Source organism: Nyctibius grandis, chromosome 22, assembly GCF_013368605.1.
Source record: "Nyctibius grandis isolate bNycGra1 chromosome 22, bNycGra1.pri, whole genome shotgun sequence".
Taxonomy (NCBI): Eukaryota; Metazoa; Chordata; class Aves; order Nyctibiiformes; family Nyctibiidae; genus Nyctibius; species Nyctibius grandis.
The window spans coordinates 7,544,800-7,572,688 of NC_090679.1; the positions used below are offsets into that span (position 1 = coordinate 7,544,800).

General features: G+C 55.7%; 3 protein-coding genes and 1 pseudogene across 4 annotated transcripts in view; all 4 read right to left on the reverse strand.

The window, feature by feature from the left end:
* The window catches only part of PCDHAC1 (protocadherin alpha subfamily C, 1), a 32,822-nt gene extending 29,761 nt beyond the window's left edge, over positions 1-3,061 (reverse strand). The window contains exon 1 of the mRNA XM_068417120.1: positions 650-3,061. Coding sequence (XP_068273221.1) covers positions 650-3,061 — 2,412 coding nt within the window. The remainder of the gene's footprint in view (positions 1-649) is intronic.
* Positions 1-19,504, reverse strand: part of LOC137672762 (protocadherin alpha-3-like) — a 96,506-nt gene extending 77,002 nt beyond the window's left edge. For both annotated transcript variants that reach the window (XM_068417155.1, XM_068417154.1), the window contains exon 1: positions 17,045-19,504. In XM_068417155.1, the coding sequence (XP_068273256.1) occupies positions 17,045-19,486 (2,442 nt within the window). In that variant the 5' untranslated portion in view covers positions 19,487-19,504. The remainder of the gene's footprint in view (positions 1-17,044) is intronic.
* Positions 6,928-13,024, reverse strand: LOC137672720 (protocadherin alpha-6 pseudogene; annotated as a pseudogene).
* A 4,508-nt stretch (positions 19,505-24,012) lies between the features above and the next one.
* LOC137672791 (protocadherin alpha-3-like) lies at positions 24,013-26,974 on the reverse strand. The gene has a single exon (XM_068417197.1). It carries the CDS (start codon positions 26,903-26,905, stop codon positions 24,191-24,193), a length of 2,715 nt encoding a protein of 904 aa, XP_068273298.1. The 5' UTR covers positions 26,906-26,974; the 3' UTR covers positions 24,013-24,190.
* Between the last annotated feature and the right edge of the window lie 915 nt (positions 26,975-27,889).

The window sequence follows — 27,889 nt, forward strand, 5'->3', positions numbered from 1 at the left end:
CCCATCACACTCCTGAGAAGAAACCAGCTTGGTCAGAGGCTCAGAAGAGAATTATTTTAGATTCACAAAACCTATGGATTGCTTGGAAAGAGAGATGAGCACTACAAATTCCACTTCCAAAAGATGGGCTGGATATTGAATTCCTGCTACTCCATTATAGGTTTACCTTGGGCATTGTAAACCAGCATCTTGGCTCAGCAAACTACTTACCCCTCAATGAAAAAATCCCACGAATTGGGGGAGGATAAAAAAATAAATTAAAAAAAAAGTCACAAGCTCCATACAGCGTAGATTAGGATGACCCATGGATTAGAACCTTGCATGGACTCTTACCATGCCCCTACTTAGCCATCTGAAGACAATGGCTCAGCTTGCAAGGTGTTTTTTCACTTACATCACTTACACACTTTCAGTTGTGTCTGAAGGTCCTAAATGCCTATGGGAAAAATATCTTTTGTCATCCCATGACCATGTTTCATCCAAAGAGACCTTGGCTTTAGGAAAGATATAAAACGCACTGAAGTTTGCTCCAGGTGCCAGGAAATGACGCCTGCTCTCCTGCAAATACCCTCACTACCTTCTTCTGCACCCACTGCAGACACAAGGCCATATGTCTAGGAGAATAAAAGAGAAAGGAAGAAGTACTTACCACCAGGACAGCACTCAACCGATCACTTTGGACCTGCTGCACTTGGATGCAGGGTCCTGGCACTTGTAACCTTGAGCCGCTGGGAATGTTCCCAGCATCACCATTTGGGCTGCTGCTGTTACTAGGCCCAAGACCTACAGATGCTCTGTACAAGTAGGTATGAGTCAGTTTACCCATACCAGTGATCTCCAGCACATCTGGTGGGAGGTGGGAGCTGGGAAGCATGTGCACGCTATAGCGATACTTTTCATACTCATCAGCTGGGCAGCAGCAGCTGCAGCAGCAAGTCTGACAGCTGCACAGCCGCACGATGGCAAGAAAGAGGAGGAACGCCGCAAAGATGCAGGAGACGCAGGCAAGGGAAACGATCAAGTAGATATTTGTAGCATTCAGCAGTGGTGGTGGCTCCCCACTGTCATCAAAATCCGGCAGTGCCTGGGGCAGGGTGTCAGCCAGCAGGATGCCCACCGTCACAGTAGAGGAGAGCGGCGGATCCCCGTGGTCTCGCACCACCACGACCACCTTGTGCTTGAGGAAATCAGTGGAGCGCATGGAGCGCGTGGTGCGCAGCTCACCAGAATGCGATGACAAGCGGAACAGGGTGGAGTCAGAGGAGTGGGCGAGGTGATAGGACAGCCAGGCGTTCTGCGCATTGTCCTCATCATCCGCCACCACTTTGGTCACCAGGTAGTCCTCATCAGCCAGGCGGGGCACAACTTCCACGGCTATGGAGCCATTCTGGCTGATGGGGTACAAGATGGTTGGGGCATTGTCATTCTGGTCTGAGATGTAAACATTCACAGTTATGGCAGCACTCAAGGCTGGTGACCCATTGTCCTTGGCTTCCACTTGGAAATAGAAGCTTCTAAGCTGCTCAAAGTCAAAGGCACGTGTTGCATAGATGCTCCCATTGGCCAAGCTCACAGACAAAAAGCTGGCCAGGGCACTGCCTGCAACTGTAGAGTTCCTGAGTGTGTAAGAGATGCGTCCATTCTCCCCTATATCAGGGTCAGATGCTGAGATTTGGTAGAGAAAAGCACCAAGTGGATTGTTCTCCTCCACAAACACATCAAACGTGTCAGCACTGAAGACAGGGGGGTTATCGTTCACGTCAGAAATTTGCACCCAAAGGGCCTTCTGAGTGGTGATGGGTGGAGAGCCCAAGTCTGTGGCAGTAATGGTGATGTTGTACCCACTAATCAGCTCTCGGTCCAGAAGCCCACTGGTGACCAGGCTGTAGTAGTTTCCAAGTGAAGGCTTTAACTGGAAGGGAAGGTTATCAGGGATCTGGCAGGTTACTTTCCCATTCTCCCCAGGGTCCTTATCCATAATACTCAGCAGAGCTATCACTGTGCCAGGAACAGCATCCTCAGGAATGGGACTGGAAAGGGATGTAACTGTTATCTCTGGGCCATGATTGTTCACATCAGTGATTTCCACCAGCAGCTTAGCTGTACTGGACATGCCAAATGCCCCGTTATCCCTTGCCTCAATAAGCATCTCGAGGAGAGGTCTCTGAACAGCTAAAACGCCATTGACCGTCACCTCCCCAGTGAGTGGGTGAATTAAGAACATTCGCTGTAGATCAGCAGAAGTAGTATTGCTAAATGAATACCTGATCTCTCCGTTTGGACCTTCATCCAAGTCTGTGGCATGCACTTGCACTACCAAAGTGCCACTGGTGGAGTTTTCCAAGATACTTGCCCTGTAGACCGAATACTCAAATTCTGGTGCATTGTCATTGGTATCCAGCACAGTCACGATGACCAGGACATCACCAGACTTTGGAGGATCCCCACCATCTTTGGCTGTAAGGACAAGTTTGTGAGTGGCTTGCTGCTCCCTGTCTAAGGCTTTCTTTAGCACCAATTCAGGATATTTACTCCCGTCCCCTCGTGTCTGCATTTCCAAACTGAAATGTTCGTCAGGGCTCAGAGTATAATTCTGTACACTGTTGGTTCCTTCATCAAGATCTTGGGCGTTGGGGAGTGTAAACCGTGCCCCAGGTGACAGGAACTCAGGCACGTTTATATGATATTCACTTAAGGGAAAGCTGGGAGAGTTGTCATTTATGTCCAAGACTTTAAATTCCATCCTATAAAGCTCTAGAGGATTTTCTAACACGAGTTCATAATTCAGAAAACAGGCAGACTTTAATTCACAAAGCTGCTCTCTGTCTATGGGCTCCTCAACAGACACAGCCCCCGTGCTTGCATTTATATTAAAATATTGCTTACTTGAACCGGTGATCATGCGAAATTTCCGAGCTGAAAGTGTAGCTGCATCTATTCCTAAATCCTTCGCTATGTTCCCAACAGACGCTCCACGCTCCGCTTCCTCAGCGATCGAATACACCACTTGCCCGTCCACGGTGCAGCAAATAAGGCAGAAGACCATTAAATAGACCCGCATTCTTCCTCCCCTGGCTCAGCTCCCCGCAGACCGGCTCAGCACGACCATAATCCAGAATTTCAGCAAACCCCCCCCAAGAAGTTCCCCAGCGCAAAGCGAACGGGTACCGGGGCGCACCGGCGGCAGGGCGAGAAGTTCGCGGGAGGCGCCCCGGTTCCGCGGTGGCTCCCCCCCGCCCCGCGCTGCCGGCTGCCCTGCGGGGAGAGGCGGCAGCTCCGTTCCGCTCCCCTGCGCCCGCCGCCGCCGCTCGCTGTGACCGGTGCGGCGGGACCCCGCGCGGCTCTTACACGCGCGGCGGCGGCAGCGCCACCCAGGGGCCCCGGTGACACCTGCGCCACCGGGGGAGGGGGCTGCGCTCCCCGCCGCCGGCCGCTTCTTCCCGCCCCCCCGCCCCGGTTTTTCCCCTTTTAACGCCCCGCCGGAGATCCGCGGTGAGGGGCGGGGGTACGGGTCCCCGTGTCCGAGGCGTGGATGTTCCGTGAAGCAGAGATGCAGAGCGGACCCCCCGCCCGCCCTCCCTCCGCTCCTTGCGGGAGGGGCAGCGAGAGGCCGCGCTGTCGGAGCACCGCGGTGGAAGAGGAACGCGGATGAGAAGTGACAGGCATCGGCTAAACCCGGGTCAGCACAGTCCAGGCAGGCTCCGGCTGAGCACAACACTTCCCTGAGGGGTTTTAAGAGCACGATGAAAAGAGGCAGTCGACTCTGTCCCTGTTAAACTTTAAAGAAGGGGAAAAAAAAAGGAAAGAGAAAAAAAAAAAAAGAAAAAGCCTCTTTCCTGCTTCGTCTTCTAGGCACAATAAATTAACACGGATTATCGGAGAGAAGGATCTCTCCTCTGACAGTCCCCAGTCGGATCACCCGCAGCCCCATCCGAGCTCCCATCCAGCCGCCGAAGCAGGATGGGGATGGCTCGGGTGGGCGGGGGAGAACGGGAGGCTGCAGCAGCGGAATTACTTGTAGAGAAGTAAATACCGGCTCCAGAGAGGACCTGCATTTAGGACATGCCCAGGAACTGTGGGGAGAGACGAGCTGATACCACGCAGAGACAGCAGATGATGAGGGAAAAATGATTAAATCAAAGCTCTCTGCTCCCCGACTTTCTACCCCCAAGGGCATAGATAGCAACCACCCTCTAAGCAGGTGGGAGAGGGCAGAAAGCATTTCAAAATACACTCCTGGAAAACCTTCCTGGAATGACCTTCAGCAGCAGCTTACACAGATGGGCCTCCAGCCCTGACAACCCCTCCGGTTTCCAGCTTCCTTCTGTGAGAGCTTATTATCATGAGATCCTCATCCATCAAACCAAGAGGCTATAAACGTGCGACAAGGACAGATCTTAACCCTTTTTGCGTTCATTGTGTTTCTTTATGCAGCTGAGAATTTCCGGGCAAATGAAAAATAATATTTCAATTACACACAGTACCAGAGCCTTTCAAAATAGGGAGAAGATCGGGAGCACAGCCAAAAGCTGTACATTAAAGAAAAAAAATCGATACATCTGTTTGCAACCTCACAACTCAGCAAAACTTCCCAGTGAGGTTCCTATCCTGCCCGCACCGGGACAAACCTCGGTCAGCCCAAGCACAATCATCTGCGGATATTAGGATTTTTTAACTCCAGGCGCCTCTGGCAGCACCTGAATGTGGCATTTTACTTCTACCGCGTTGACGCTACAGCACCCGTTAGAGCCTGGGGGGGTGGGGGGAGGTGAGTGTAAGAGCTGCAGAGCTGGTGTGCGCCCACCTTAATTCACAGACTATGTAAATTTAGCCAATGGACTATTGCACAGAGTATACAACATAAATATTTATGGCACGCTATTTATCTTGGCTTTTTTTTTTTTTCTTGATAACTGCAGAAATCCCCAGTTCCCACTTAGTCACCACAAACCGTCATCTAGGATACCCCTCTCCACCCCAAATTTGCCCCAGTCTCTTTTTCGGCCAAGATATGACGTCATCTACAAAATATGACAAAGTTGGTGGGTTTACTGCTCTGTAGTGATGCAGAGTCATTATAAACACCCTGACCCGATGCAGTAACACTTATTAAAGTCACAGGAAAGGCTGATAAACTGCCCTTAACACTGGCCAGCAGCAAAGACAAACCCACCCGCCTGGGAAGGCTGGGGCAGACGGGCGTTGGTGTCCCAGCTGCACACACAGGGAAAACAGACTCTACTCACCCGCCTGTGACTGGCTTTCAATGAAGAAACCCCAGAATTTTGGGCCCAATATAACAGATAAACCCACTCAAAGGCAGAATTTCTTTAAATCTTAATATCAGAATAACAAGCTGTGGTTATGGGTACCGGTACCTGAAATACCAGCAGCGCGAACAGAAACCGATTAACGAACAATGGCCAAAATCAGTCAAATTAATTGTACATTTGCCTCTTTCCCAGATGTACTCACCTTGTGAGAAGTACCTGGCAGCCTACACAGACTTTGTATTTAATTCACTCATTTACCACCCGAAATAACTTCTTCAGCTTTCTGCTACATCTCTGTAATTTTGTAGCGTTGCCTAATGCTTGTCTACAGGGCTCTAAGGGAACCTGCCTTCAATTCTCTTTCTTTTTGACATTTTTTAAACCTTACAGCTCTGCTTTAGTATTTTGGCATCCTTTGTCCTACTGTCTTTTTCCACACTCTGGACAGTGATGTCCGCAGCAGTCAGGCAGCTTCACTCACCAGAACACATGTGTTGCCAGCCCCAACTCAACACCCAGCCTTCCCAGTCCAGCCTGGATGAGCACCCGACCCACACACCGCTCAGGCAGACAGCTCTGGCTCACAAACAAAATCCACTGCTTAGTAATAGTAAATATCCAGGACCAGTTACACGTTGTGCCGTGGGGGCAAAATCCAGCCTTGCCCTTTGTGCGAAGCTACTGCTCTGCTCGGCAGAGTCCCACGCCCGTTTGTGCTCAGCCTCCCACATCCAGGTGCCCCGGGGGTCCCAAGGGTGCCTTTACACTCAGTTTCTCCCCTCTCACTCTTGTTTGGTCGCCCTTGCACCTAACTCCTCTTTTCAGGATCTCAGAGGTCTCCTCTCCATCTCAAGTCGTTTACCCTAATTACGTTATTTGCACCTCAGTCGGATTAAACACCTTTAATGTAGACACTTCTTGGTACCACAGCAGATAATAGAACCACCGTTTTAAACCCTCGTCTTTGATCTGACGCCTGCCTTCAATCTGCCATCTCCGAACCGTTCCCTAATTCCCTTCCCTCGGCTTGATCCATTATTAAAGCCGGTTTGACCCGACTCGCCAAGGAATTCGACTTTTGGCCATCCCGAGGGCATGGTCCTGGACCTCCGCGGTCTCACCCACGGCTACACAAACCCCTCTCATCATCTCCCACTCCCCGACGTGCTCACAGAGCGCTTCCTCCACAGCCCGACAGCACAGTGCTGCATTTACACCGCCTCAGAGCCCCGAGCATCCCTTAACATACTCTTTCTCCCACCCTGTCGTATATTTTCAGTCAATCATCCCCTTTTTTCCGGCAATAAGACGTCAGTAGTCCAGCCCTGCACGTTGTGCTCGGAACAATGGGAGCGGCCAGAAGAAACAGTTAAGAGAGCAAAGACAGAAAAAAAAAAGCCGAATAGTAAAACCGGGTTACCTCGGGGCTGTGGAGCACATGGCTGCACCACACGAAGGGCCACTCGTGTTTGAACATCATAATTACATCAGCGATGATTTTAAGACGCCGTTACCGCGGGGCGATGCACCAGAAGCGGTGCCTTCGGCGGAGGTTTGCAGGACAGGTCCCACTTGGTACTGAGGCTTGGGAAAATCCCCGCGGTGCCCACCAGAACCGAGGGGCCTCTATGGTGCTAAATTAGGACAAGGAGCTTCAGCAGGAGACGGCAGAAGCGGCTGAATCCGTTCGGGGGGGCGGGGGGCAGACGGAGCGACAGCCCTGCGGTTTCTCCTCCGAGGGGAACGGATGAGCTCCCTCTTCGGCAGCCCCAGCCTTCATCTCCGCCTGGAAGGAGCATGTGAATAGCTCGTACACTGACGGGAGCCCGACAGTAAACAGGATTTGCCTACGGACTGAGAAAGACTGGTCCCCGAAACAGGGGCTGCTCCCCGGACCGAGCCCAAATCGCCCGCGTGGAGCTGCCGAGGGAGGTGCGGGGACCCCGCTACCGCCTTTCGCGTGCGGGCTCCTCCGGGCACAGATGAGCGCAAGGACGGTGATACCCCAGCGACCCGAAACACCGGGCTCCTCCCGCTCGGCACCCGCCGTGGCGGGCAGCCCGCGCTGTCCCCCGTGGGAGCCCCCGCCCCTGACTGACTCTCAGCCCGCATCTTCCCCGGCGAAGGGAGCGGGCAGAGCAGATCTGCCGCTGCCCGCAGCGCCGGGCTGATCCGCTGCTGTTCCCGCAGCTCCGACCCCGTCTCCGCGGAAGCAGGCTGTGCCTGCTGGCAGAGCTGGCAGCGATGTCAGGATGCCCTTCAACAAGCCACGGGAGCTCGCAGCTGCTACGTGGGGCCAGCGGGAGAGGAGATGACTACAAGGAGCCCGGGAGAACAATCTCGCATGCAGAGGATTTCTAGATTTCAGCGAACCCCACGAAAATCCTCATTACCCACATCAAGCCACAGACATGCGGGCTCAACGTGCTATTCAGAACGCGAGGGCGGAGATTGGTCTGTTTACCCCCAGTCAGAGACCACCGGGCTTCGCGCAAGCTGCCGGGGAGGGGGGGACATCAGCGGCAGCGGGTACGGGGAACCAGTCCCGTTCCTGCAGCAGAGCAGCTCCGAGCCGAACACCCGGCGTCTCTCACGACTCCTCCGGCAGCCGTGCCGGGCATTTCCCTGCCTGTAAAATCCCCAGTTCTGAGGCTCCAGAGCAGCCTCCGGCCACCGCAGCGCTACAGCCGCGGCTCCGCCGCCTCTCCCGCCCCTAGAGCCGCCCGCGGAAGCGCTCCACAGCGCACCCGGCTGCCACGATCGCGTTGTGCCTCATAACATCGCTGCTCATCAGCAACATTCTCCAAAATAACATGAGACGGGAATGAGAGCTTGGGCTTACAGCGACTGACAGCCCTGCGCGAGAATGTTCTCTTTTATTCAAGACACTGACTGGATATTCTAGTGCCTTCTGTTAGCGACTCCTGCCCAGACGACGCTACGAAGTAAAAGCATCCACGAACTCTGTTTCTAAAGTTAAGATTGCTTTATGTTTCTAAAAGAAATACTCTAATACTTCCTGGCAGTGTACGTCTATAATAAATCCCGTTTAGATCTTCATTACCGCAGTCAGAGAAACCAAGAGACCCGCACGGAAGCCAAAGCCTCCCCTGCCCCAAATGATCATCATCAAGAGACTCCACATCGCCCTTAATCACAGCCCAAGGAAACGAGTGGCTTCCCACACGTGTGAGCAAGTGCTGTGTTTTTCCATCCTCTTCTACAGAATTAGTTAAACCTTCTTATAAACTTCACCAGAAGATTCTCCTTCAGGAGACCGCGGTTTGCTGTCCCTGTCCTCTATCACATCCATGTGAATTAAGGAAAGAACGCGACAGCTCTACAGCTCTGGCATAAGCCTTGCTACTCACCGGCAAAGGTAGTTCACGCATACTTAAGAGCTAATGACCCACTCCCCTTAAGTACATCAATTATCTGACATGATCAAAGGAGACTAGAAACACAGTCCTCAGCAAATACACAAAGAACTTAAAAGTAAAGCCCTTATTAAGGGATCTCAAATAGATACAGAAAGGAAAGAGGAATTCGGAGAACACGCTCACATTTTTCTATGGATCAGCGGGAGATAACCCACTCCTACGAATTTTGTCAAGACCGATATGAAGTTTTCAACTTACTTTACTGGATTTCGGTACTCCTGTAAGCACCATTCTTGTCAATTTGGAACCAGCGATCTGCGATTTTATTTTTTTTATTCGACGCCCTTCGCGTAAAGCACTTCTATTACTACAAAACCCAACAAAATATACGTCGCCAAAAGAAATATACCGCGATACAGGTACCACTTTGCCGCAAAACTATAGTAGTTATCCAAACGCGTGTCTTTGGCAAATAGAACACGTAACACACACACAAAAAAAGAATGATATCAAAGAACTGCTTGGTTTTACTACCCGGGTAGCCATACAGACTTCGTTTCACACTATAAAAATCGAACGTAAGAGATATTCGCTTTTCCCTGTAGAAGCTGTACCCGGTTTCTAACATCGAACAAGGAGCCCTAAACATGATCATAATCTCTCATCTCCAAGAGTGCTTTGGAGCTGGTCTCGATGAGAACAGAGTCGATTCAGCGCCGTTAGTGCATGGCCAAGATCAGCTGCTCCGATAACAGTGTTAAAACAAACAGGTAATTAAGCAATCACTCTCCACACAGCAAAATCAATGTGGAAACCAGTATCGAAAACTTTTCTCTGGCTGAACTTGTGTTTCCCAGCTTTTTCTGCTCTACTGCTGGGAGAACCAAAAGTTTGCAACCTACCATCTCTAGACTATTCGATATTGCATATAGAAGTTCTCCTTTCTACTTTTCCCTTAACCCCTCTTCCTCCCTCTCTCGACTCCCACCATCTGAACAATTTCCAACTCTACTTTCCACAGCACTTTTCTGGGGTGGATGGGGTAGAACAGAGGCCGCAACACGATGAAAAAGGGGGACCAGGTCACAGGGAGAGGTGCAGTAAGGCCAGGGAGCACCACTCTCCCTCAAACAGTTCTCAGCTTATTCATAAAACATCCTGTGTTTCATTCCACTTTCCCCCCACATTTCCACTGGACTTCCAGAGTCAGAACAGTACTCACGACCTCCACGAACGTTTCATCCCCTCACTCCACCCCACAACTGCCACTTCACGGATTTCAGCTTCTTAAGATTGGCGAAACCCACCAACCAGCGAGCTTCTGAATCAATAAAATCCTCTAACGGTCTTTGACGCACATGAACACAATATTCATCAAATCAAGCGTAACCACACCTGGTTTCAAAGATAACTAGTACCCTAATTACAGTCATCCTGAGGGAGTTACCAAACGCCTGGGCACCTCCCGGGTGTTTTCACGCGTTGAAAGACGCTAAAACAGGGAAATAAAAGATCCGCTAACACCTACTTACTGCCATTTGACGCCAAAAAGCGGGGAGGGGGAACCTTACAACACTCAGAAAACCTTTAACCATAAAGTCCTACGCGAAGAAAAAAAAAAAAAAAAAGAAAAGAAGACATAGAAATTTTGCTAGGTATTCAGGTAGTCAAACAATGATATATCAAAAGGCAAACACAAATCTCTAACGCGGATCACTATGGCTACATCCAACAGCAATACAAGGCATCGTAGAATTATTACCACAGAAAAGGAGTTTTAATACATAGGTGACCTCTTACATGTAAGAGGTAAAAAGAAATACGCAAGAGAAAAAAAAAAAAAAAAACACGTATTTGCGAATACACTCACCACACCTGAAGCAAAGGGGGAGAGAGACGGCCCCTTCCCAGCAGAACCGTTTTCTGCAGCGGGGCCGGGCGGCGGCGGCGGCAAGTTGGGGCTGAAAACCATCAGGTCGCTCTTGCCCGCGCCGTCCGCCACGCACAGGCTCCGGCTCTGGCGCTGCGAGTACGACCAGCTCCCCACTTCGCTGGCGCACACCAGCGTCGCCGGCCCGGGCCCCGACAGCACGCCCGCCCGCGGCGCCCACCGCCACGCCCCGTACAGCACCACCGCCACCACGAACACGCTCGACACCGCGCAGATCGCCACCACCAGCCACACGTTCGTCCACGACGACGACGACGAACCCAACGCGCCGCCCTCCGCGCCCGCCGCCGCCCGCAGACCCGGCCCCGACCACGACGAGCCCGCGGCCGCCAGCGCCGCCTCGGCGCCCTCCACCAGCGACACGCTCAGCGTGGCCGTGGCCGAGCGCGACGGCTCCCCGTGGTCCCGCACCACGATCACCAGCCTCTGCCGCGGGCCGTCCGCCTCCTCCAGCGCCCGCGCCGTGCTCACCTCGCCGCTGTACAGCCCCACGCGGAACGGGCCCTTGCCCCGCGGCTCCCACAGCTCGTAGCGCAGCCACGCGTTGTAGCCCGAGTCCGCGTCCACCGCGCGGATCTTCGCCACCACCTGCCCCGCCGGCGCCCCCCACGCCGCCCACGCCCACAACGCCCCCGACTCCGGACCCGACCACCCCGACGCCCCGACACCCCCCACGCCGCCCGCGCCCGGCAGCAGCGCCGGCGCGTTGTCGTTCTCGTCCACCACGAACAGCTGCACCGTCGCGTTGCCGCACAGCGGCGGCTCCCCCGCGTCCACCGCACGCACCTCGAACTGCACCACCTGCACCTCCTCGTAGTCCAGCGCACGCAGCGCCCACACACGCCCGCTCTCCGCGTCCACCGACACGTAGCTCGACGCCGCCCCCGAACGCCACCCCCCCACCGCCCACGCGCCCCCCGCGCCGCCCTCCCACACCGAGTACCTCACGCGCCCGTTGCTCCCCTCGTCCGGGTCCCGCGCCCACACCCGCGCCAGCTCCGCGCCCGCCGCGTTGTTCTCCCGCGCCAGCACCGTGTACACGGCCTGCGCGAACGCCGGCGCGTTGTCGTTCACGTCCGACACCGGCACGCGCACCGCAAGCCTCCCGCGCAGCGCCGGCGCCCCGCCGTCCTCCGCCCGCACCTCCACCTCGTACTCCGACACCCGCTCCCGGTCCAGCGCCTCCCGCAGCACCAGCGAGTACGAGCCCGACAACGTCGCCACCAGCCCGAACGGCGCCGCCGGCCACAGCGCACACCGCACCCGCCCGTTCGCCCCCGAGTCCCGGTCCCGCACGCTCAGCAGCGCCACCACCGTCCCCACCGACGCGTCCTCGGCCACCGGCACCGACAGCGACGTCACCCACACCTCCGGCGCGTTGTCGTTCACGTCCAACACCTCCACCACCACCTTGCAGTGGCCCGCTAACGGAGGGGAGCCTTTGTCTCTTGCTTCAATTGTAATCTCGTAACTGTCCATTTCTTCGTAGTCTAATTTCCCTCGAAGTCTGATTTCTCCTTTGTTTTTGTCGATAGTGAACATTTCTTTAACTTCTGCAGTGACATGCCTACTAAATAAATATATTATATCACTATTGATCCCTTCGTCCAAATCCGTAGCACTGAGCGTGATTAACAGAGTTCCGACATCTGAACCCTCCAAGACTTCCACTTTATACACCGACTGGTTGAACTGGGGCGCGTTGTCATTTGCATCCAGCACCGAGATCACCAGCTCCATCGTGCCCGTCAGCGACGGCCGGCCCCCGTCACTCGCCGTCACCACCAACCGGTGCACAGGCAGCGTCTCGCGGTCCAGAGATTTCGTTAAAACAAGACCCAAAGACTCAGTCTGGTCATTTTTCCCCTGATGATCAAGTCTGAAGTGCTCGCTGGGGCTGAGGGTATAGGAGAGCTGCGCGTTGGCTCCCACATCTGCGTCCGACGCGCCCTCCAGCGGGAACCGAGACCCCGGCAGCGACAGTTCCGCGATGGTAAAGGCTTCCTCGTTCACACGGAAGAGCGGGGCGTTGTCATTGATGTCGGTGACCTCCAGCTCCACGTGGAAGACGCGCAGCGGCCGCTCCAGCAGCACCTCCAGCCGCAGGGCGCACGGCGCGCTCTTCCCGCACAGCTCCTCCCGGTCCAGCCGCGAGCTCACCACCAGCGCCCCGCTCGCCCCGCTCACCTCCACGCTCGCCCGCCGGCCCTGCGCCACCAGCCGCAGACCACGCGCCTCCGCCTCGCCCGCCTCCATGCCCAGGTCGTGCGCCAGACGGCCCACCACCGTGCCGGCCTTGCCTTCCTCCGCCACCGAGTACCGCACCTGTCCGCCGCCCAGCGCCCACGCCGCCTGCAGCACCAGCACCCGCACCACGGGCCCCCAACACACGCCCATGGCCCACGCCGCCCGCCCGGGCCCCGCACGGCTCCCCGCCGCCGCCTGGATCCCCGCCTTAAGGGCTCCCCGGCAGGCGCACGGCGCCTCTCCGCGCTCCGCCGCCCCAGCCCGCCGCATCCTGCCTCCCGCCGCTGACAGAAGCCGTGACAGCGGCTCGGGGAGGAGCCGCCGCCCTCCAGCGGATTCCCGGTGCCTTCGCGGCCAACAGCGGCACCTGGTGTCCGACCGCGGCTCCTCCACCCCGCAGCCTCCTCCCGCCGCGGGCAACGGCGCTCCGCTCCCGGAAGGACGGGCCGTGGCTCCGCCCGCTCGGCCGACCAGCTCCGCGGCTTCCCTCCGGAACATTTCCCTTCGTCAAAACGATAATAGGTGGTTCTCTCCTCTCCTTTCTCTTCTCTTCCCTTTTCTTCTCTCCTCTTCTTTTACCTTCTCTTCCTCGTCTCTCTTCTCTCTCCTCTTCTGCTCTTTTCTCTTCTCTCACTCTTCTCTTTCCTCTCTTCTCTTTCTCTCTTCTCTTCCCCTCTTTTCTCTCCTTTTGTCTTGCCTTCTCTTCCTCGTCTCTTCTTCTTCTCTTCCTCTTTCTCTTCCCCTTCCTCTTCTCTTCCTCTTCTCTTCTTCCCTAAAGGCACTTTAATTGATACGTACTTGCCAAAATGTTTCCTAAACGCTTACATTAACCCAGTCATCACACCTGGGAAGGTCTTCACTGAAAAGAACCTACCCCACTTCTGATCTGCTGACTTTGTCTTCCCTACCCGTTGCTAAGGAGGCATAACTCAATTTCCTCATTTATTTATTTCTTTGCAAAGAGAGTTCAGCTGTTTCCTCTTCAGAAGAAGACTGTATCCTTGATCTTCCATCTATGGAAAGTACTCAGGTCTCCAGAAGAAATAGATTCACATGGAATTTATTTGTGTCTAGTGCAGCAACGCTAAAAACAAGCAGAAATTGCTTTTCCGTGGCTTTGTGACAGTGCTGTAGCTGAGCAATCCCTCACAGTCTCGTTGGTTTTCATACAGTAAATAACAGATGGAGGCCATCACATTACAAAGAATACCTGTGTCTGTCCACAACAGAATGGTTTTGCCTTTTGAAGTCCAGGTCCAACCTCAGAAACCATCAAGGCATATAAATTCCAAAGACTTTCAACTGCATCATCAACTCCCTAACTCTGTATGTCAGTCTAAACATAACCCACACAGCACAAATCCTCTCGGAAGGGTGGAATAGCTCAGGGAACCTGAGCTCTCTAGTAGTCTTCATCTGTATCGGTAAAGTATTTGCTTTAAGTTTTATTCCCCTCTTGTTGCTGCACAAGGAATGACAAGTTCTTTCTTACCTTTTTAGGCAGGTTGGCACTCACAGCACAGCGAAACAACGTGCCCATGACTGATGGAGATGTGCCGCTGCAGGATACGGTACAGTCATCCACCCATCACATAACTGAAGACAACACTAAAGGGTTGTACCACTGCTCTGGCAAGGTACAGTTCGTCCTACAACATGTTCCCAGGCTCCTACTTCATCCACTGACATAAACACATCTGGGCCCCTTCTCTACACGGCTACGGACACTGCTGCTGCCCCACCACACAGGCCAGGGAGCAACACAGAACACCCGATTTCACATGCTAGTGAGTTGCTGGTTCTACTTCAGAAGCATCAACAATGCAACAGGAGGTCAAAGCAAAATGAAGATACCAAATGCTGAAAGTATCCAGGTAGGTCTGTCGATAGGTCATCTTTAATTACACCTGCTGCTATACTAACAGTTGCCTTGATTTATTTCCAGGTCTCCATTGTCAGGGCCGAGTTCAAGGATCGCTGTTCACAATTTCAGGGAGGCAGGGGTGGAAAAGCAAACAGGTTTTGTCCAGTCTCTCAAATCCCTGCTGTAGTGCCAGTGTTTCTGTATCCACTTCTATGAAGGTGGAAGCAGAAATTAAACCTGAAGTTTCATGGCATTCTCTCAAGGTAAACCTCACCTGAAGAGACTACGAGACAGTGAACCACAGTGGTGGCAAGGGGCACAAATCCTGAAATGAAGCAGTCAACAGTATTTGGCAGCATGGCTCTCGCTCACAATTATTGACACATCTCCTGAGAAAGGCAAGCTAAACCACGCTGTCTGCAGGGGAATCAGGAGTTTCAAGTGTCATCCCAGTTCATATTCACAGGATCATCGTAAGGCACACACTCAATGAGACACAAAATAACAGTTTATTTTTAAAAATATTCTCAAGATGGAAAAAAAAAAAAAAAAAGATAGGAAATACAAAGCCCACCACTGCAGGGTACATGGAACTAGCAGAGTCAAGAACCATAGCTGAGGTGTTTCTACAAATATATTTGCCCACCAAAAACAAGTTCTCTAGCAATACATTTTGCCTAACGTAGCACTATAGCTGCACGTTTTTCACACCTACCTTGGTTCGTGCTCTTCTGCCATTAAGTACTTTGTATTAGTACATTTACATCATACTTAGAAAGGGACAACGTGAAATGCTTCCACTATCTTTTCCACGTCCATAGTAATTCTGTAGTACTTCACAAACTAACATATGCCATGCAAGGTGAACAGAGAAGAACCTGGAGTACCAACTGTGGTCACCTTGCACGATGTCTGTTTGAGAGGAGAATCAAAAAGGAGGACAGACTTCTGATTAAGAAAAGACTGGAAACCAGCACTTCGCAGCAACCAAAAGCAAAAAGTTAATGAAAACTGCCCTACTTGCAAGACAGGAAAACGTACACAAATGAAGACACTCCATACAACATGAAAGAAGGCTGAAAGAGGCACTTAGAGTTGTGATTAACTACACACATTGTACGAAAACCAAACCTCGTCACTTAAGCAGGATAATAAGGTCAACACTGCAGTCGGGCAGAGATATTTGCCAGGAACTGTGACATTTAATAGCTCACCAAGGGATCTCAACAAGCTGTGGAAAGCGATGTAACAAAGGTTTAAGCAGATATCACCCCACGGAGCAGAGTTAAAATACAGATCTGCTGAGAAGAACTGCAGAAAGAGTTGATGACCCTGAAGACCCCCGTGGGAAAATGGCAAAAGATTTTCCATGCAGGACACCACAAAACTGAGCAGATGAGGAAAAAAATGTGACTTAACAGAGACTGCGACTGACTCTGAAACACCGATTTAAGGGTCAGAAATTATCTCTTTGGCATAGAGAAGACAGTGACATGGATATATCAGTTCCATTCTCAGTGCCAATCAAAATGGTTCGACATATGAGAGCCCGGAAGAAAACAATGCATTTCATCCAACTTTGCAGAAATACAAGGTTTGCGAACACTTTGAATATTTTGTAGAGATTCTCCCCTTCTTAACACGGTAAGAAGAAGAGAGAAGGCCAGTAGGAGTTTCAGAGGAGCCCCCCAGGATAACTAAAGATTTAGAGCAGCTTCTGTTTGAGGAACATTTCCTTGCGTTATAAAATAAAAGACTGAAAGGCGATACGACACAGGTCTTCAAAGCACAAGTACCATGAACAATGAAAACCTAGATTGGACAACACCACGGCAAAAACCACCTGACTTCCACATGTCTGCCATTCAGGACAAGTTTGGACTGGACATTTCCACACATCCTTTACATCCCAACTTAGGCTCTCAATCTCCCCATCTCTCTACAAAAAGATACGAGGTGCTACAGAAAACAGCAGCCTACCCGATCACACCACAGCTAGAAATAAAGAAGTAAATGATCACGTGAAGATATTAGATTGAGATCGCGACGCTATGGAACATGGCTGCAGAACGGCTCCAAGCAATTCCGTGCCGTAGGAAAAGGAGAAAGTAGCATAAAAAAACCTGCAGCAGTAAAAGAGCTTGCAGAAGAGGAAAACACAAGGACCACTGCAGTCAGCAGTCAGCGAGTTATCACCGGCCAAACACCCACCGACCTCACGCCCCGCGGGCGGGGCCCGGCTCCTACAAGCACCTCCCCAGGGGAGCAGGCGAGAACGAAGGGCGAGCAGGGGGAATAGGGGAGAGGCGAGAGAGGGAGGGCCACTGACCGTGTCCAGGAGAGCGGGCGGCTCCGGCTGCGTCTCCTTCGCCGCGGGGCCGGGCGGCGGCGGCGGCAAGTTGGGGCTGAAAACCATCAGGTCGCTCTTGCCCGCGCCGTCCGCCACGCACAGGCTCCGGCTCTGGCGCTGCGAGTACGACCAGCTCCCCACTTCGCTGGCGCACACCAGCGTCGCCGGCCCGGGCCCCGACAGCACGCCCGCCCGCGGCGCCCACCGCCACGCCCCGTACAGCACCACCGCCACCACGAACACGCTCGACACCGCGCAGATCGCCACCACCAGCCACACGTTCGTCCACGACGACGCCCCCGCGCCGCCCTCCGCCGCCCGCAGCCCCGGCCCCGACGACGACGAGCCCGCGGCCGCCAGCGCTGCCTCGGCGCCCTCCACCAGCGACACGCTCAGCGTGGCCGTGGCCGAGCGCGACGGCTCCCCGTGGTCCCGCACCACGATCACCAGCCTCTGCCGCGGGCCGTCCGCCTCCTCCAGCGCCCGCGCCGTGCTCACCTCGCCGCTGTACAGCCCCACGCGGAACGGGCCCTTGCCCCGCGGCTCCCACAGCTCGTAGCGCAGCCACGCGTTGTAGCCCGAGTCCGCGTCCACCGCACGGATCTTCGCCACCACCTGCCCCGCCGGCGCCCCCCACGCCGCCCACGCCCACAACGCCCCCGACTCCGGACCCGACGACGACCACCCCGACGCCCCGCCACCCCCCACGCCGCCCGCGCCCGGCAGCAGCGCCGGCGCGTTGTCGTTCTCGTCCACCACGAACAGCTGCACCGTCGCGTTGCCGCACAGCGGCGGCTCCCCCGCGTCCACCGCACGCACCTCGAACTGCACCACCTGCACCTCCTCGTAGTCCAGCGCACGCAGCGCCCACACACGCCCGCTCTCCGCGTCCACCGACACGTAGCTCGACACCGCCCCCGAACGCCACCCCCCCACCGCCCACGCGCCCCCCGCGCCGCCCTCCCACACCGAGTACCTCACGCGCCCGTTGCCCGCCTCGTCCGGGTCCCGCGCCCACACCCGCGCCAGCTCCGCGCCCGCCGCGTTGTTCTCCCGCGCCAGCACCGTGTACACGGCCTGCGCGAACGCCGGCGCGTTGTCGTTCACGTCCGACACCGGCACGCGCACCGCAAGCCTCCCGCGCAGCGCCGGCGCCCCGCCGTCCTCCGCCCGCACCTCCACCTCGTACTCCGACACCCGCTCCCGGTCCAGCGCCTCCCGCAGCACCAGCGAGTACGAGCCCTGCAACGTCGCCACCAGCCCGAACGGCGCCGCCGGCCACAGCGCGCACCGCACCCGCCCGTTCGCCCCCGAGTCCCGGTCCCGCACGCTTAGCAGCGCCACCACCGTCCCCACCGACGCGTCCTCCGCCACCGGCACCGACAGCGACGTCACCCACACCTCCGGCGCGTTGTCGTTCACGTCCAACACCTCCAGCTCCACGCTGCAGTGACCCGACAGCGGGGGCGTCCCCTTATCTCTCGCTTCGATTTGCAACTCGTGTAAACGGGCGTCTTCAAAGTCCAGGGCGCCCGTCAGTCTGATCTCGCCCGTGTTCGGATCAATAGCGAAAAGATCTGTGTTATCAAGAGGAACCGAACCCACGATGCTGTAAGAAAACTCCTTATTGAGACCCTCGTCCAGATCCGTGGCGTTCACCCGCACCACCAGCGTCCCCTCTGCAGCGCTCTCCGGCAGCTGCACTTTATACACCGACTGGTTGAACTGGGGCGCGTTGTCGTTCGCATCCAGCACCGAGATCACCAGCTCCATCGTGCCCGTCAGCGACGGCTGGCCCCCGTCACTCGCCGTCACCACCAACCGGTGCACAGGCAGCGTCTCGCGGTCCAGAGGTTTCGCGAGTACCAAGAACACAGGTTTCTTGATTACATCAGAGGATTTAACATCCAGCGTAAAGTGCTCGCTGGGGCTGAGTGTATAGGAGAGCTGCGCGTTGGCTCCAACATCTGCGTCCGATGCGCCCTCCAGCGGGAACCGAGACCCCGGCAGCGACGATTCCGCGATGCTGAGGTTTTTGCGGGCGGCGGGGAAGAGCGGGGCGTTGTCGTTGATGTCGGTGACCTCCAGCTCCACGTGGAAGACGCGCAGCGGCCGCTCCAGCAGCACCTCCAGCCGCAGGGCGCACGGCGCGCTCTTCCCGCACAGCTCCTCCCGGTCCAGCCGCGAGCTCACCACCAGCGCCCCGCTCACCTCCACGCTCGCCCGCCGGCCCTGCGCCACCAGCCGCAGACCACGCGCCTCCGCCTCGCCCGCCTCCAGGCCCAGGTCGTGCGCCAGACGGCCCACCACCGTGCCGGCCTTGCCCTCCTCCGCCACCGAGTACCGCACCTGCCCGCCGCCCAGCGCCCACGCCGCCTGCAGCACCAGCACCCGCACCACGGGCCCCCAACACACGCCCATGGCCCACGCCGCCCGCCCGGGCCCCGCACGGCTCCCCGCCGCCGCCCGCACGCACGCTCCGGCTCTCCTGCCCGCCCCGCGCCGCCCCCCCGCGCTCACAGCCGGGCTCTCCGCCGCACCGGGGCGGAGCCGCCTCGCCGCTCCGCCGCCGTTTCTGAGCCTGCAGCGACACCGTGTGCTGCTCCGCCGCCTCGCACGCTCCCCGACACCGCCCGCGTCCCCGGCCCCGTCCTGCTCACCTCCTCTCGCCTCTCCTTCTGCCCTTCTCCTTTTTCTCCCCTCCTCTTGCTTGTTGGCTCTTTCCTTCTTCCTCTTTCTTTCTTCCTTCATTTATCCCTTTTTATGCGTTTCTCTCCTTCTTCTTTTCTTTCTATTTTATATCTTCTTTCTTCTCTTCTGTTTCCTCCTTCTCTTTCTTCTCTTCCTTTTCTTTCTTCTCTTCCTTCTCCTTTTCATTCATGCCCTGCCGCCCCCGATTCTTTACTCCCCTTTCCCTTCTCTTTCCATCCTTCTATTCTTTACCCCCGCTGGCAGCTCGACACTCGCCTCCGGCGCCGCGGCGGACACCATCAAAGATAGAGCAATCAGTGGTAATTACGGGGCATCAACGCTAATTACGGGGGATCAGCGCCGCAGCGCGGTACTCTAACCAAGGCGGAGGCTCTTAGGGACCAGCTCCCGTCAGCGTCTAGAGGTAACGTCGGTGCGTGCCGGTCCTCTCCTCTATCGGCTCTTCTTGTCTCTCTTTCTCTTCTTTCTTTCTTTCTTGCTGGATTGCTTTTCACTTGCATAGAGTCCTTCCTTTCTTTTTCCTTTCTTTCTGCTATTCTTTTTCTCTCCCTTTCTCTCTTCTCTTGTTCTCTTACCTTATGTCTTCTCTTTCCTTCTCTTCTCTGTCCCATCTTTGCCTCCCCTCCTCTTCTGTTCCCATTCTTGTCTCTTTTTTTTTTTTTCCTTTACCAAAATGTTTTCCAAATCTCTACACCACGCTCGCAATGAAGGACGGACATGTCTCTTGGCATGTGCTCTCATTCGCTTCCTCACCACTCTTCATCAACCTTTGCAGAGTGACCCTCAGTACCAAGGATGCTGAGTTCCTCAACTCCATTCAACATCGGTACATGCTGGTAATCTCCTCAATCATCTCTTCCTTCCTTCTTCCTTTCTTCCTTGCAAACAATTCCTTCCTTTCCTTATTTTTTTTTGCTCCTCGTTTCTCTTTCCTTCTTCCTTTCTTTTCTCTCTTCTTTCCTCTCTTCCTTCCTCTCTCCCTTTATCTCTGCCTTTTTCCTTCTTCTCTGCTGCACCCTGTCTTTGCCTCCCCTTCTCTTCTGCTTCCAGCCTTGTCTTTTCTGTTCTCTGTTTCCTTTACCAAAATGTTTTTAAAATAGCTCCACCACGCTGGCCATGACGCCAGACATGCCCTTTGGCAAGAGCTCTCATTCCTCTCCCCTTCCGCCTTCCATTGGGATGGGGAACAACCTTCCTGCTTTCCTACAGTCCATGCACCTGCAACTTCCCCTCCCTTCAGGATGAAGGCCGTACTCTTCTGCCTCCCATCCTCTCAAGGACCCAGCAAATAACACAGCAGGGCAATCATACGGCAAAGAACAGCTCTGCTACGTCAGAACAGGATCCACCACCTTTGGAAACACAAGCCCAAGCTCCATATACTTGGACGTCCAATAAAACAGCCTCCAAAGAGTCCAAATAACACAGGGGAGTTTCTCATTCGGGAACTCAAACCCATCACAGCCCAGCACACCAATCCTCCACGAACGCTGAAAAAGCACGGGGCAAACACGGCTCCCAGGCACTCTTCATGTACCTTGATGAAGAGCTGTTCTTCTGGCCTCATTTTCCACCTGCACACTGAACAGCAAGCTCTTGCTTCCCCTTTCAGGCAGGCAGGCACCGCAGGAACAACACGGCAACAACCTCTGCACCCAGGGGCATCAGTCCCCACGGAATACCTCTCACTCATTAGCATGATCCATGTGTCACGCACCAAACAAAAGCCAACAAGGTAATACCACGGCATTTTCATTGAGAATGTCCCCTTGACTCCCAACACATCTACTCCTCGAAACACATTAAGGTCCCTCCTCCATCTGTCCTTGCTGCCACCCACTCACACTGTGCCTGGAAGCAGCACAGAAGAACGAGAGCCGGCAGCGGTGCTTTGCTGCTCTGAACCTACAGGCATTTCAATTCAGGCAACCCTGGGTCAATGCAACATGAAGACACCACGACTGAACAGGAACAAAAGACCATATATAAAATATCTCAAACATATCCACTTACCTGTAGCATCACTGGTTGCTTCTTCAGAAAAAGAAACACTTTCAGAACAGGAGAATTGTTTTTAAGAGTCATTGTCGCTTAACATTATCAACAGTTTCGGGGGATGGAAAAAAATTACTGATGTTCTCCAAAACCTTCAAAAACGCTGGACAGTGTGTAGTGCTCCCTTATGCACTTCTATCACAGGGAAGCAGGAGGGAGACCTGAACACTGGTGACATTCTCTCAACATCAACCTCAGCTCACAAGAGTGGGAAAACCTCCCCACACACTGATGGAAAGCCCCCAGAAAATCTGCAACCTGTCAGCTGCCAAAATTCTGCTGTCTGCATCTCATCCACTGTTAGCAACACATTGCCGATGCGAGAGAAGAAAAAAATCACAGGGTGATCGTTTTCACTAAGACAAGAGAAGAAGATCAAAGGATCCCATTCCACTGTGTTGAAACGCCAGCTTTGCCAACATCTTGAATAGAGAGACCACTCCTTCCCCTCCCTAGGAAGAGAGATGAGCAGAGTGATAGAGATGTTCAGAGAAGGCTGGCAGAACGATCCACATTTGGAAAAGCTTCTGTTTGACCAACAACATCTCAGATCCAAAGAAAGTGATTAGAGGCACGTATGGCAGTTATCTTCAAAATTAGTAATAGCACAGAGAACAACAGGGCACATGGATATGTAGAATATCTGGAGCTCCTGAGAGGATCTCAGGCGACCAGCCATGTGCACTGGGCTTCCTATCAAGGTTTTCTACTGGCTTCCTCTATCCCATACAATGGGAAATGGCATCTTCACAGCTAAACAGATATTCTCCAGTCCTTCCCCAATGACACAGACAGTGTTCTACCCACCATTTCCATTTCCCTGAGCTGAGACTCTTCCCCGCTCAAGGTCACCCTCCTTGTGACATGCCCAGGCCCTGCTCACTGGCACTTGCAGGATCACTGCCACAATACTCACACATTGCTCCACCACAAGAACATGCCTCAGCTCTAAACCCCACTCTGAGCATGACCCAGGCCTTCGCACATCCTCACCTTCCCTCATGATCAGCACAAAGAACATTCGGACGGATGCACAGCCACTCACTCTCTGGCAGGCTCTTCGCAGATGCCTGAACTTCACCATGAATCCTTTTGACTTTTCAGTAATCTCAGGTGCAAACACCACAGATCTGCACGTTAGAGTTCTTAAGGATTCTGTGATTAGTTGTGACAGCTCTGACCCAGTCCACACGGATTTTACTCTTTCACAAAACCACACCAAATGCTGATGTCAACTGGATGAGAGAATTTGTACCACAGCAACCCAGAGCTGGGTTCACACACCATTCACACAGGGACATGGCCAGGCCCTACTCAGTGCCACTGCCACATTCACCTCGATGACATGCCACAGTTTCCTTTCCCATCTCAAGGCTCAATCCGACTTTTACAGACCCTTCCCAGCAATGACAGCACCATAAAAATCACCCACAGGTACCATATACAGGGTATTCCACAGATTCTTTGCTGCTGACCCTTCAGGTTTGGCAATGTTCAGCTATCTCAGATGGAAATGTGGCAGACCTGGGAGCAATGTTCCTTCTAATGGTGATGCCAGGACAGCAATGGGCATTGATTCAGGCTCTTGAGAGAAAAAAAAATACTGACAAGGACACCACCATAATAGATGGTATCAACTGTGTCGGAGAATTTGCCTTGGGTTTTGTTGGGGAGGGGTGGTTCTTTGGTTTGGGGTTTGATTATTTGTTTGTTTGTTGCAGAAAAGATTTTGAGGGCTTTTGAAACGGTGTGGCTGTTGACAGAAATTTTGAAAGAACATCAAAAGAGGCCAGTGTTAATTCATGACCCTTCACTGGCGAGGAATGCAGTCCACAACTTGGGGGAAAGGAGGAGCAGAAAAAGAAAATTCCCGTTTCTAACACCTCCCTTCGGTCACACTCCTCTCCCTGAACACTTTAGACTACTACCTACGGCTACAACATACTTGGAAAAAGAACAAAGGAAAAGTCCACCACGCCTTCCCTGCTTAATGGCTCCGTTGAGTGAATAAAAATGGACAAATCATAACATATGGAGAGAAAACCCTTATGTCCCAACTGTCACCTGGAATCACGTCTTTTGCAGAGAAGAATCAAAGCGGAGGAGAAAGAAACCACAGCTGATACCAGCCCGGTCAGCAGTCAGCAACGGGAATAAGGCAGTAACTAGCGCATGGGGGACTGTCACCACCACAGCCTGGGGGACTTCCACCCCCTCAGCAAGGGTGGAAATGATACACAAGAGCAAGCAAAAGCGTCCGCAAAGCCCATGTCCTGGCACCTCTCATCGCCATCGGCAGGGATTTTATTCTGCGGGAGAACAACTAACACCCACAACAGCAAACCTCAGCTGCGGACCCTAACTGCTGCGGGGTGCGGCAACACCTTTATCTAGTTCTCCCCCACACTCGGGGGGCTCCGGCAAGGACGCCAAGGCAGATGCAAAGGTCCCGCTAACATCCTTAAGCACCCGCCAAGCACCCACCGCCCTCACGCCCCGCGGGAGGAGCCCGGCTCCCAACAGCGCCTGCCCAGGGGACGGGTGATAAGTGAGGGCGAGAAGGGGGAAAGGGTCGCGAGGGAAGGGGCGAGAGGCGAGACAGGGAGGGCCACTGACCGTGTCCAGGAGAGCGGGCGGCTCCGGCTGCGTCTCCTTCGCCGCGGGGCCGGGCGGCGGCGGCGGCAAGTTGGGGCTGAAAACCATCAGGTCGCTCTTGCCCGCGCCGTCCGCCACGCACAGGCTCCGGCTCTGGCGCTGCGAGTACGACCAGCTCCCCACTTCGCTGGCGCACACCAGCGTCGCCGGCCCGGGCCCCGACAGCACGCCCGCCCGCGGCGCCCACCGCCACGCCCCGTACAGCACCACCGCCACCACGAACACGCTCGACACCGCGCAGATCGCCACCACCAGCCACACGTTCGTCCACGACGACGCCCCCGCGCCGCCCTCCGCCGACCGCAGCCCCGGCCCCGACGACGACGACGAGCCCGCGGCCGCCAGCGCCGCCTCGGCGCCCTCCACCAGCGACACGCTCAGCGTGGCCGTGGCCGAGCGCGACGGCTCCCCGTGGTCCCGCACCACGATCACCAGCCGCTGCCGCGGGCCGTCCGCCTCCTCCAGCGCCCGCGCCGTGCTCACCTCGCCGCTGTACAGCCCCACGCGGAACGGGCCCTTGCCCCGCGGCTCCCACAGCTCGTAGCGCAGCCACGCGTTGTAGCCCGAGTCCGCGTCCACCGCGCGGATCTTCGCCACCACCTGCCCCGCCGGCGTCCCCCACGCCGCCCACGCCCACAACGCACCCGACTCCGGACCCGACGACGACGACCCCGACGCCCCGCCACCCCCCACGCCGCCCGCGCCCGGCAGCAGCGCCGGCGCGTTGTCGTTCTCGTCCACCACGAACAGCTGCACCGTCGCGTTGCCGCACAGCGGCGGCTCCCCCGCGTCCACCGCACGCACCTCGAACTGCACCACCTGCACCTCCTCGTAGTCCAGCGCACGCAGCGCCCACACACGCCCGCTCTCCGCGTCCACCGACACGTAGCTCGACGCCGCCCCCGAACGCCACCCCCCCACCGCCCACGCGCCCCCCGCGCCGCCCTCCCACACCGAGTACCTCACGCGCCCGTTGCCCGCCTCGTCCGGGTCCCGCGCCCACACCCGCGCCAGCTCCGCGCCCGCCGCGTTGTTCTCCCGCGCCAGCACCGTGTACACGGCCTGCGCGAACGCCGGCGCGTTGTCGTTCACGTCCGACACCGGCACGCGCACCGCAAGCCTCCCGCGCAGCGCCGGCGCCCCGCCGTCCTCCGCCCGCACCTCCACCTCGTACTCCGACACCCGCTCCCGGTCCAGCGCCTCCCGCAGCACCAGCGAGTACGAGCCCTGCAACGTCGCCACCAGCCCGAACGGCGCCGCCGGCCACAGCGCGCACCGCACCCGCCCGTTCGCCCCCGAGTCCCGGTCCCGCACGCTCAGCAGCGCCACCACCGTCCCTACCGACGCGTCCTCGGCCACCGGCACCGACAGCGACGTCACCCACACCTCCGGCGCGTTGTCGTTCACGTCCAACACCTCCACCACCACCTTGCAGTGACCCGACAGCGGGGGTGTCCCCTTATCTGTCGCTTCGATTTGGATCTCGTAGGAACGGACCTCTTCAAAGTCCAGGGCGCCCGCGAGATGGATCTCCCCGGTCTTCGGGTTTAAAATGAAAACGTTTAATGCCTTTGGTGGAAAAGTATTGATCAGAGAGAATGTCATTTCGCCATTGCTTCTCTCGTCCGGATCTGTGGCGTTCACCCGCACCACCAGCGTCCCCTTTGCAGCGTTCTCCGGCAGCTGCACTTTATACACCGACTGGTTGAACTGGGGCGCGTTGTCGTTGGCGTCCAGCACCGAGATCACCAGCTCCATCGTGCCCGTCAGCGACGGTCGGCCACCGTCACTCGCCGTCACCACCAGCCGGTGCACAGGCAGCGTCTCGCGGTCCAGAGATTTCGTGAGCACCAGGAACAGGGATTCTCGGTATTCTTCACTGCGATGCAAATCCAGCGTAAAGTGCTCGCTGGGGCTGAGGGTATAGGAGAGCTGCGCGTTGGCTCCCACATCTGCGTCCGACGCGCCCTCCAGCGGGAACCGAGACCCCGGCACTGTGTTTAGCTCCGCGATGCTGAGGTTTTTGCGGGCGGCGGGGAAGAGCGGGGCGTTGTCGTTGATGTCGGTGACCTCCAGCTCCACGTGGAAGACGCGCAGCGGCCGCTCCAGCAGCACCTCCAGCCGCAGGGCGCACGGCGCGCTCTTCCCGCACAGCTCCTCCCGGTCCAGCCGCGAGCTCACCACCAGCGCCCCGCTCGCCCCGCTCACCTCCACGCTCGCCCGTCGGCCCTGCGCCACCAGCCGCAGACCACGCGCCTCCGCCTCGCCCGCCTCCAGGCCCAGGTCGTGCGCCAGACGGCCCACCACCGTGCCGGCCTTGCCTTCCTCCGCCACCGAGTACCGCACCTGTCCGCCGCCCAGCGCCCACGCCGCCTGCAGCACCAGCACCCGCACCACGGGTCCCCAACACACGCCCATGGCCCACGCCGCCGCCCGCCCGGGCCCCGCACGGCTCCCCGCCGCCGCCCGCACGCACGCCCCGGCTCTCCTGCCCGCCCCGCGCCGCCCCCCCGCGCTCACAGCCGGGCTCTCCGCCGCACCGGGGCGGAGCCGCCTCGCCGCTCCGCCGCCGTTTCTGAGCCTGCAGCGACACCGTGTGCTGCTCCGCCGCCTCGCACGCTCCCCGACACCGCCCGCGTCCCCGGCTCCGTCCTGCTCATCTTCTCTCGACTCTCTTTCCTGTCCTTCTCCTTTTTCTTTCTCTTCTTTCTTTTTTCTTTTTTCTTATCTTCTTCTCCCCGTATTTATTTTCCGTTGCTTGCTTGCCGTTCACTTGCATACATTCCTACCTTCCTTCCTTTCTTTATTTCTTTTCTTTCTTCCTTTATTCCTCCCTTTCTTTCTTCCTTTCTCTTTCCTTCTTTTTAATCTTATTTTTCTACTTTCTTACTTCCTTCTTCGCTGTTTTCTTCTCTTCCCCCTTTCTCTTTATTCTCTGTTGTCTTCCTTCTCCTTTTCCTTCTTGCCTTACCCTGCCAAATTCTTTATTCCCCTTTCTCTTCTCTTTCCATCCTTCTCTCTCCTTTACCCCCGCTGACAGCTCGCCACTCGCCTCCAGCGCCTCGGCAGAGACCGTCAAAGACGGAGCCATCAGCGCTAATTAGGGGTCAACAGCGCTAATTAGGGACCAGCAGCGCCGGAGCGCGGTACTCTAACCAAGGCGGAGGCTCTTAGGGACCAGCTCCCTTCAGCGTCCAGGGATAACGTCCCTTTGTCCTGGCAATCTCCTGTATGGTTTCTTCCTTCCTTTCTTTCTTTCCTTTGTCACCTTCCTTCCTTTATTACTTGCTTCTCCTCCCCCCCCTTGCTTGTTGACTCTTTTTTTCGTCCTTTCTCTTTCTTCTTATCTCCTTCTTTCTTCCTTGAATTATCTCTTTTTATCCGTTTCTCTCGTTCTTTTAT

Coding starts and splice junctions, on each gene's coding strand:
- LOC137672791 (XM_068417197.1), bottom strand. CDS start 26,905: ATGGGCGTGTGTTGGGGACCCGTGGTGCGGGTGCTGGTGCTGCAGGCG.